This window comes from Panthera uncia, chromosome D1 (genome assembly GCF_023721935.1).
Source record: "Panthera uncia isolate 11264 chromosome D1, Puncia_PCG_1.0, whole genome shotgun sequence".
NCBI lineage: Eukaryota > Metazoa > Chordata > Mammalia > Carnivora > Felidae > Panthera > Panthera uncia.
Genome location: NC_064808.1, coordinates 51,635,038 through 51,646,713, shown reverse-complemented (window position 1 = coordinate 51,646,713; position 11,676 = coordinate 51,635,038). Strand labels below are relative to the sequence as shown.

The window sequence follows — 11,676 nt, the reverse complement described above, 5'->3', positions numbered from 1 at the left end:
CTGGAGAATACGTGGGCCTCAGGATAAAACACTTTCTGATTCCCTATCCAATCACACCACATTTTCATCTGCACTTCCCCACACTTCGGTCTTCCTAGTCTAGCTCACTCCTGTCTATAAAAGAAAATGTATTGGGGCATCTGGGTGGCTCAGTCAGTTAAGCATCTGATGTGGGCTCAGGTCATGACGTTATGGGTTCATGAGTTCCAGCCCAGCATCAGGCTCTGTGCTGACACCTCAGAGCCTGGAGCCTGCTTCGGATTCTGTGTCTCCTCTCTCTCTAGCCCACCCCCAACTCGTGCTCTCTCTCTCCCTCTCTCTCTCTTTCTCAAATAAATAAACATTAAAAAAAAAAAAGAAAAGTAAATGTATTCTTGGGGCATTTGGGTGGCTCAGTCTGTTAAGTGAAGGACTCTTGATTTATGCTCAGGTCATGATCTCATGGTTCCTGAGATGGAGCCCAATGTCTGGCTCTGCTGTAACAGCATGGAGCCTGCTTGGGATTCTGTGTCCCCCTCTCTCTCTGCCCCTCCCTGACTCCTTCTCTCTCTTTCTCTCAAAATAAATAAATATTCTTTTTTTTAAAAAAGAGAATATATTGCCTAATCCTTGAGATGCTTGCGGGTTTTAGTCACAGCCCTCTCCCTCTTGCAACAGTCTGCTCCTCCCTTTGCAATAATCCTTTAAAATAAATTCCTTAATAAGCTCGAATTTGTTTTGTATCTGAAAATTTCATTGCAGGTATTAAGCACTATAAAGTCATTACTTATTATAATTTTTACTATGTGATGTTTTATTAGAAAAAATGAAATTTTGTAAACTAGTTTCATGGACTTTTAACCTAAGCTATTTAATGTAAAATAAGAAATTTTATGGAATATTTAAATTATTTAAAATAGCATAAGATAAAATTTTAGATAGAAAATAATGAAAAAATACACAGGCATATCTTGGAGATACTGTAGATTTGGTTCCAGACCACTGCAATAAATTGAATATTGAAATAAGTTGAGTCAAGAGAATTTTTGGTTTCCCAGTGCACATACAGGTTATGTTTACACTGTACCTTAGTCTTTGTAGTATGCAATAGCATTGTGTCTAAAAAAATGTACACACATTATTTTAGAATATTTTATTATTAAAAAGTGCTGACCATTATCTGAGTGTCAGCAGGTCGTCATCTTTTTGCTGATGGAGGATCTTGCAAATATTGATGACCTTTGTTGTAATTTTAGGTGTAGAATGTGGATATAGAATGAAATGGTATAAATTATAGCTTTTATAAATAAAGATATAAATTAGATAGTCATAATATACTATGCGTTCCCACTTCTTCCTTCACATGCGGTTTCAAACATCTTGAGAAGAAAACGGGGACAGATGAAGGATCCTTGGACAGTGTTCATGACAACCCCACTGTCACAGGCAAGTCTAGTATTCTTCCAATTCCAAATGCAGTTTCTAACTCAGCAAGTTTGTGAGAAGTCCAAAGAATTTGACAAATCCCCCACCCTATTCTCTAACTTTCTAGTTTATCTCTCTTCTTTCCACTATGTTTTATTAATTTTATCTTATTTTTTTGTCTTCCTTGTCTCCTGCACTGAAATCTCCTTGAAAATATTTATATCTGCTACACTACTTTAACTGTGTCAAATTGCCAAGTTCCTGAATCATAGCAGTAAGTTCATAGATAATTTTTTTTTTATTGCTCATTTACCCAAGCATTGGCTCAATTCAAGAAAACTCTTCCCATTCCCCCTAATATGTGAAAATCCAGGCTCTGCAGAGAAGGGCGTTTGCCCTGGTTTCCAATAGATTCTACTATTTTTAGTTTATATATTGCTTTTAACATAATTACTGAATACATTTTATTAATCATTTCGAGAAGTTTTCCACTTCTTTTTGATCTCCAGATAAGCGTATGTACGTAGATATGTTCATCATGACAGCAGTCTTCAAATTCATGAACTTCTGCTCCAAATGTTTCTTTCTTTTAAATTCCCTTTGTACATAAATTGGAAGTTTTATTTTGTTATAGAGAAGATAATGATCCTATTATCTCTCTATAGTCCTCTTACATTTACCCACATTTAATTTTCATTAATTTCATTCACTCTACCACCTAAATATATGTTAAATGGGTTTATATATCTATTATCTCTGTAGTTTTCACTAATTCAAGCTTTTTTTATCTCTTTATTTATCTATTTCAATAGCTGAGTTTTCTTCATGTAATGTTACTCCATGCCTCAACTATTTACACTGCTGTATAAACTTTGTAAAGCAAATACTGTCATGCTGTTTACTTAGAATTTTTGCAATACAATCCAGCTTTGATATGATAAACTTAATCTAATGTATATGATATGTTAGGTTTCCCTTGACTTGTCTACCTTTTCTGGTACCCTAGTCTCATGAAACAAGTTTCAATATTCTGAATACTATATGTTAGTTCAAAAATGCTTTTGACTTGCCAATACCTATACCTGATGTAAGCTTTTCATCCTTAACTGAGAAAATCCTTGCTTATCTTTTAATAACTAGGTAATGATTTCCTATATTATACCTTCTATAACATCAAAAAATTCAATGAATCCAGTTTTTCTATTGGCTTATTGACTCCTAAGCTTAGCTCTACTATGACATCCTCTCAGTCATCCAAGTGGGTCAATTTTGGTTCACGTTTCTTCCTTATTATATAGGCTGCATCTCCCTTCTTTGTATGTCTGATATTTATTTAACTAAATGCTAAACATTGTAAATCTGGTTACTGTATATTTTTGCATTCCTAGGAATGTTTTTAGGGTTTGCTCTGGGATATAGTTTAGTTACTTGGTAAAGATCAACTCTAAGTTAAAGATTAAAAAGCCTTGCTCTGTTGCAATAGCAGAAGCAATAAAAAGAGATGTTATCATGAATGGGATGTGCAAGGTGAAAAATGGTGGAGTTTAATGATGACTTTAGGAATGTGCAATCTTCTTTACTCCAACTATTTTATTGTGTATGCATTTACCAGTAGTACAAGAGGGATCTGGAGTCTAAAACAGAGATATGTGCATGCAGTACTGATACACAAGCACGCACACAGGCAGCAACAAGAAATCATCATGTTTTGGCCTCTGAATTGTATGGATGGAACTGAGGGCTATCTCGTTAGAAGAAACTACGGAAAAATGAAATAGAGAAAACCTAAGGCAGGAATCAACTGATAGACTTCATACAAAAAAACTCTATGTTGATGAAAGGAAATGCAATTGAAGAAATCACCTGTATAATACAAAGGAAAATTATCAGTTAAGTGCAGTGTGTACATGAAATTAAGACACAGCTTCTCTCTCAAACTGTCTGAAATCACCCAGTCCTATTTTGCCAAAAAAAGAGGTGTTTTACATTTATTACTCACCACCTAACACTGTCTAAAACAAAGGGGGTGCAGAATATTGATATAAACATTTACAGTGTTCACCCACCTCCCATTTTGCATACATCTATTTTTCCAAATACAATGCATAGAAATAAGCAGTAATAGGTCGTGGAATGCAGTGGCCATACTGAAACTAAAGAATTCCTATTTGGGAGCATGGCGTCATGGTGTGTGTGTGTGTGTGTGTGTGTATGTGGAGGTGGGGGTTTATGAAAGATAACAGGAAAAAATAACTACATGAAATACTACCCATTTCAAGGCAAGGGGCCTAACAGTGGGAACTCTAATAATTGTTAAATAATTTCAAAAAGATGTATGAGAAATTATTTCCTAACAGATCACCAGCGTGACCTTGGTTAGGGTGAAAATAGTCTGAGGGCATCAGTCTATCCCAAGCAGAGCATTTCAACGCCCTGGAAAAATATAGAATCAGCTAATAAAAGATAGATAATCTTAATTGATTATTAGAATTAATATGTTAATATATCAGTTACCATTACATTGCCATATTGCCCTTTGTCACCCTTACTCCAGAGTATCTCCTTTGGTTACACTGTATTACTTGCATTTCCTCTAAGCAAAATGTTTTGTCTTACTACCATGTGTTTGCACATTCTGTGAACTTTGCCCAATATACCTGATCTACTTTCCTCTGACTGAATGTCGTTTGTTGTCATTTATACCCGTTTTCTCATCTCAACCTCTGCAGTAGCCTTCTCTTGACCTTTAAATCCTAGGCTAGTTGCTTTTTTTATATAATCCACAGGACTCTGAGCTTACCCCTATCATGATATACACTATATCAATTTACATTTCTGTTTCTTCCCAATAGACTCTCTCCAAATCATAAGTAATTGGCTGGATTATCGTTATTCTCTTAAATCCCTGCAAATGTGAAATATATTGATTAGAAGAACAAATAATACATGACTCCACTTATATCAGGAATCTAAAATACACTCAGAGAAGCAGAAAGTAGAATGGTAGTTTGTCAAGGGCTAGGGGAATAACCTGCTTGGGATTTTATCTCTCTCTCTCTCTCTCTCTCTCAGAATGAATACATAAACTCTAAAAAAAGAAAAAAAAAAGAAAAGAGAGCCAGGTGTTTGAAGGATATGTATTGACACATGATAATCACCCAAAACTCTCCGCCTCTCAGAACTATCTTCTTGTTTAGTCTATTCCAGTGAGCAAAATTCCATTATTGTTCCATTCCTAAAATGATGGGTTTTTTTTCAATATAAACACTTTTTTTTTAAGGACACTGACCCCGACTCTCTTTGGACATTAACATATCAATCGAATTTGGTCTAGGGAATAATTTTTTCCTTTTTTCTTTTTATTGAAATGAAATTCATATACATAAAGTCAACCATTTAAAAGTGTACAACTCAATAGTATTTAGTACCTTCATAATCTTGTACATTCATCACTTCTACCTGGTGCCAGAATATATTCATCACTCCAGAATAAAACCTCATATCCACTAAGCAGTTAATCAACATTCTCATCTTCCTCCAGCCCCTCACAAACAGCAATCTACTTTATGTCTTTATGCTTTTACCTGTTCTGAATATGTCATGCAAATGAAATAATACAATATGTGACACTTTGTGTTTGGTTTCTTTCACCTAGAATAATGTTTCTGAGGAGCATCTGTGCTACAGTGTGTCAATACTTCATTTTTATAGCTGAATAATATTCCATTGTATGCATATACTACAATGCGTTTCATCCTTTGATCAACTCTCAACAGAATGATCAACTTCTATAGAAGAGACAACTTTCAAGTTCTGATGTCTAATGAACACTAAAAGAAGCCCTTCCTTAATTATCAGATGTTTCACTTGTGTTCGTGAACGATTCTTTTCATAGATAAGTAGAAATTCGTAAAAACAAGATAATTTTTCCATTGTGTTAGCTAATTGTAGTTAATTTATGTTTTACAGAAGATGATTGTTAATTGCCTCATCCATCTGTCTTTCAAATAGAATATCCCAATGTTTCTTTAAAAAGAGAGCAAATAAAAATATACACACATTGACCTCCACATGCACTCACATTTCACAATGTGGTAAGGCTATACATTTTGGCAATTTTCTTCTTGGACTTCAGTATGTGGTGAAGTTGAGAGCATAATGTTTGAAGGAACACGGATGTGAGTTTAAGTCCTACTTCTACAGTGGGCAGCTTTCTTGGGCACTGTATGCTTTATGCAGACATAGTGTGACAAGAAAACTAGTGTATTTTTTAACAAGACAGGGTTTGTTTGCTGGAATCAGGAAATTTGTAGTGTCTAATGTAAGTGAACATTAATACAGATAAAATTAGGTTAACATACTGCAATTAAATACATGGGTCTCAATGACACCTATGTGTCTACATATCTTTAAATCTTATATAGGGCAAAAAACACTAGGATATGGCAGGATTTATGTGTTATTTTACATAATATGTGGTGGTTTTTAATTCTGACTCCAATAATTTTTGATTGGGGCGATACTGAAATATTATTTAGTATCTTTTAACTGTCTCCTTTCCTTTAAAATGGAGCTAATAAAATTTACTTCCTTTGGTTTAAACGAGGCTAATTTTTGTAATGTAATTAAAAGTTTGGAGTTTGAAGTAGACATCCAATAACTCAATTTCCTGTCTTCTTTCAATAATACATCATTTTAAAGATTTCCCTCACTTGTTTTATAGTTACATTTTAATGTGTAAATGTCATACCTTTATAAGTACAACAAAATACCAATGACATCTCTAATTGACATATTTATTAGTTGATGTATTAGTATGCATTCATTGTATACAATATTACATATATTCCACTATGTACTGAAGATGCAATGACAGAAACAACAGACATGGCCCCTGACTGTTTAGAAGGGGAGGGTAATTAAACAGTAGTTATGTTAGCAGGTAAGAGTCATGATTGCCAAATGCAATTACTTACGCTCACAGACATTCATTCATTTATTAAAGAAAACAATTGAGATTTACTGGTATATACACTTGGTATATACACTGGTATATACACTAAATAGGTATATACCAGAGATTTAGAATAAAGCAACACAATGCCTTCCCACAACAATTCTTAATTAATTGGGGACGATAGACATGAAGATGTAAGTTAAATTGTACTGTATTATAATAAAATTATTAGTGGGTTATATTGAGAGGAAAAGAGAAATGACAATTCTACTAAAATGTTAGAAAAACTCATCACAGAAAAAAATTTAAGTTTATTTATTTATTTTGAGAGAGAGATCATGAACAGGGCAGCAGAGAGAGAGAGAGGAAGAGAGAGAATCCCAAGCAGGCCCCATGCTGCCAGCATGGAGTCCAATGTGGGGCTTGTGAGGTCATGACCCAAGCCAAAACCAAGAGTCAGATGTTCAACTGACTGGGCCACCCAGGTGCCCCAGAAAAATTTTTGTTTAATATTGGTGTTACAATTTCAAGCCAAGCAATTGGTAAATGCTTAGAGTCTTGGGAAGGTTGGTGTATATGTATAAAAATACATTGAATCATCCAGTTTGAAAAAAAGTGGCAATGTGTAGTCAGAGGCTGGAGAGAAAAGTGGGGATAAGAAAATGGAAAACTTTCTAAAATATGTTAATAACTTGACCTTTATTTTATACCTAATTGTAAATCACTTAATTATTTAAACTCAAATATTTAAGTAGAAGAGAGATATAAAAATTATTTCAGTAAGATCTTTCACACAATACTTTTATGGATGATAAATTAGATAAAAAGTAGTAAATAATAAATTGCATCAAGACAATAACCAAAATAATACCATCCACTTGGCAGACAAAAAGAAAATACTTCCACTCTCACAAAACCATCCTTGAAATGATGATGTATTTCCCAGAGGGAAACAGACAGATGAAAGGTAAAGAGAGAGTCAGGATGTCACTTTCACTAAGCCAAACTTGACTACTTCAGCAAGTTTCTCCTGGCCCTGAGTACCTTGTGTACTGCAGACCTTATCTGTTTGGTTTTTAGGCTATAAACCAAGGGATTAAGGACTGGGGTCAAGAAGAGAAAGAGATTGGCCATGGTGACATGGAGAAGAGGAGATGTGAATGTACCAAACCTATGAATTAGAGCCAGGACAATGAGTGGCACATAAAAGATGCAGACAGTGAAAATGTGGGAAATGCAAGTATTAAGCGCTCTGAGCTGACCATCTTCTGAAGCAATACCCAGCACTGTTTTCAAAATAAGGATGTATGAAATGGCAATGAACACAGAGTCAACTCCAAAGGAGCAGAGCACAAGAGACAGTCCATAGATGATGTTGACTCTGACAGGGCCACAGGCCAGCTTCATAACATCAGGGTGGTAGCAGTAACAATGTGATAGAATAACATCCCTGCAGAAGGACAATCGCTTGAGCAGGATTGGCAAGGGTACCATCAACACCACAGCCCTAACCATGGCTGCAATTCCCATCCCCATGATCCGAGGAGAGGTTAAGACCACAGTGTAGTGCAATGGGTTACGAATAGCTACAAATCGGTCAAAGGCCATGGCCAACAGGATGGCTGACTCCATGGAGGAGAAGGTGTGGATGAAGAACATTTGTGTCAGACAAGAATGGAACTCAATTTCTCTGTGATTCAAGAGGAAGACACTGAGTACCGTAGGTAGAGTTGATAAAGACAGACCCACATCTGTGGTTGCCAGCATCGATAGGAAGATGTATTGAGGGTCATGAAGGCTGGAGGTGGTTTTGATAACAAAGAGGATGATGCAGTTCCCCAGGAGAGCAATTAGATACATGACACACAGTGGGATAGAGATCCATATTTGTACAGCCTCCAGTCCAGGAATGCCTGTTAGGAGAAGAGTGGGTGGCTGGAACCAGCTACTGTTTATAGGACCCATAAGGATATTTCTTGGGATCCAGGCCAAATGAGCTTCTAGGCATTTCTCTTAGGAGAAAAACACAGATTTTTTCTCAGTTAGTGCACCTAACTCCCCTGGGGCAGCACTAATCCTAGAAATCCTTATCTACCAAAGAATTGATCCTTAAAATGTTTCCAAACTTATCTGAATAACTACCTGGAGTTAGGGCAGTGGATAACTACTAGTAAAAGGTAAGAGCTACTAGAGTTCCTTTGGCCCAGAAGACTCCAACATGGATCAAGTGACAAAGAAAATTTCTTGAAATTTCTTTAAAGAAAATAATTTTCTTTTTTATCTCAGTGCTTAGAAAAAATTATTGTGAGGACTCTATTTCTTTATTTAATTATGCTTGCTTCCATTTTTATTTTCAATCACCTTAATTGAAACTCTGAAAGAAATTCCTGCACTTTCTCCACATCAACATCATACCTATTCAGGCATCTGGAAATCTGGTCATTTTTCCCGTTTGTTTTACCTATAGAGATAAAGCATAGGATATTTCAATAACCCACATAAACCTCAAACCATTAAAAAAAATTCATGTGACATCCTGACATCCTTCATTTTTACAATTAATTCATATGTTGATTTTTCGAAATATGAGTTATAAAATCATTAAAGTGGATACTGTTATTATATCTTAGCTGGTGCTAGAATAGTTTCAAATATTAACAAATAATTTATTGAATAAAATTTGAAATAAATCTATTTAAAAACATAGATATCGTTTACTAGGAAGTAAATAACAATACTTCAGTAAATATCTTAAAAATGGCGTAATTGATGTGGAATTTATAAAAGAAAGTAATAAACAAAAAAGCAGAATGAGACCTATAAATACAGAGAACAAACTAATGGCAGAGGGAGTTGGAGGTTTGGGAAACGTGGGTGAAGGGGAGGGGGAGATATAGGCTTCCAGTCATGGAATGAATAAGTCATGGGAATAAAAGGCATAACATAGGGAATCCAGTCAATGGTATTGTAATAGTGTTGTATGGTGACAGAGAGTAGCTACGCTTGTGGTGAGTGTAGAATAACGCATAGAATTGTTGAACCACTGTGTAGTATGCCTGAAACTAATGTAACACTGTCTGTCAACTATGCTCAAACAAACAAAAAATAGCATAATTGGAGGAAATGAGGTTAGCACTTATGTATTTATCTTACAAAGAAGGGTAGGAAGAGATTACAAATAATTGGTTGAATACACTTAGATTTAAGTTTTTTGTTTACGATTGCAAGCGGAAACAAAACAGTGATGTAACTGCATTCGGATATGTGAGATTGGGGAAGAAGGGAGGTAATATAACTGACCTGGAAGAGCATGAAATCAAAACACAATGTCTTTTGTGAAATTATATCATTTAAAAGTATGCCCCAAAATTGAAAAACCAGAAGAAAAATTAAACAGAGATTGATGAAGGATTCCTTTTCAGGAAAAAAGCTAGAGATGGGGAATATTAGCATAAGAGACATTCTTTTTTTTTTTTTTTCCCTCAGCCAAAACTGTGCTGTTTTAAAAGCATGTCAATGTAAGCAAAGTTATCTTTTTATAGATATAAACATATTCTCGAGGAGCAGATCCCAAACGAATCACAATATATACATTTCCATGCATTGATGTATAGATCTATGCTTGTTCAGTCCCCTACTCTCATATTCTTGGTAGTGAATGTCTACTATCTCCTACTATATTCTTTCATAGAATGTCTATTAAAAAGAGTTTCACGAAGCATGTCTTTTTAGCTGAGGGAGTGAATCAGCACCTCATAAGGAGGGCCCCTAATAAGAAGACTGACTTTAGGCAATTAGAATACTGAGCTTTATATATTATAAATTATATATAAATATTATATTATACAGAAAAGATTAATATTAAAATATTATTTTTATTTATTTATTTTTATTTTTTAATTTTATTTTTATTTATTTTATTTATTATTATTTTTGTTATATATATATATATATATATAAGCTGTATACATGAAATATCTCAGTCTTCCTTGTCATGAGTCAAGAAGCAGAAGGAAGAGAAGGAGGAGGAACAGGAGAAGGGGGTGAAGAAAGTCATAGTTCAGAATAGAGAGGGCATCTGAACATACCACACACCCACAGTTACTCAACACACTGCATCCCACCACACTAAGAGCTGGAACAGACATAAAATTCTGACCCACCACAATACACAATGTACCTCATTTAAACACACAGAAATACATATACTACAGGTTCATATATACACATAACCATCTTTCCTCCCTTTGCTTTATTTCCCAATATACCTTGGAATTCATTCTTCTCTCTTTTATACTCATTTCCCCCTTCTGTTTTGGTCACTGAGCCATGAAACACTACCAGCACACGCATCCATACACCAGGGACATCACTGCACCAGCAATGTGAAACTCAAGTATATATTCAGTCATATTGTTAGTGTTTCAATTTTTTTTAGCCGTTACAAGTTTAATACTTTTTGTGGTGTGCCTAGCCCTGTTCCATGAGAATGTCTTTTATTTCAACTAATTTTATTTTTTTTCTTGTCACTCTCCACTCTAGTCCGATTGGTTGCTTAATTCCACCACATACGACTTTCTCATTCCAACATCAGAATATTTGTACACTTTCTGATGGGATCCCAAATGTGATCATGCTCTATCTCCACTGATGGTGATTAAATTAATTGATTGAAAGCCATGGGGCACCTGGGTGGCTCAGTCAGTTAAGTGTCCGACTTCGGCTCAGGTCATGATCTCATGATTTGTGCGTTCCAGCTCCGTGTTGGGCTCTGTGTTGACAGCTCAGACCCTGGAGCCTGCTTCAGATTCTGTGTCTCCCTCTCTCTCAACCCCTCCCCCACTCACACTCTGTCTCTTTCTCAAACATAAACATTTAAAAAAAATAAAATAAATAAAATAAAAAAATAAAAGCCAGTCTATATCCAGCATTCTATAAAATCTTCTCATGCTATTTCATATTATAAGAATTCCTCAAGCCATTAAATCCATACAGAATGTACTTTTCCCCCCAATAGATGGCATTTATGACATATAATTTCATATTGTCTTCCAGCTGAAACCTAAAGGAGTTTTCCTTACGCAGTTTGATTTTAAATACCTTTAAGATTGGGATTGTACCCTTCACATGTTGCAGTCCAATACTGTTTGGACACAGAAATCTCATAGTAAATTTTGTTTAAACAAATAAATTACTTGTTTAGAGGTTCCTACTGTAGTATAAATTTGCTAACCCCTAGCGAAGATTTAAAACTCACAAGAAATCCATGCTCCTTTTTACTGGTTATTATTTTTTAAGTGTTTATTTATTTATTT

At 35.0% G+C, this 11,676-nt stretch overlaps 1 protein-coding gene across 1 annotated transcript; it reads right to left on the bottom strand.

Annotated features, from left to right (window-relative positions):
* Nucleotides 1–7,291: 7,291 nt before the first annotated feature.
* On the bottom strand, nt 7,292–8,353 carry LOC125936918 (olfactory receptor 51A4-like). Its single transcript, XM_049651352.1, has one exon. The coding sequence runs from the start codon at nt 8,324–8,326 to the stop codon at nt 7,373–7,375; it is 954 nt and encodes a 317-aa protein (XP_049507309.1). The 5' UTR covers nt 8,327–8,353; the 3' UTR covers nt 7,292–7,372.
* Nucleotides 8,354–11,676: the final 3,323 nt, after the last annotated feature.

Bases quoted from the DNA above. Each gene is read 5' to 3' on its own strand.
- LOC125936918 (XM_049651352.1), bottom strand. From the start codon at position 8,326: ATGGGTCCTATAAACAGTAGCTGGTTCCAGCCACCCACTCTTCTCCTA.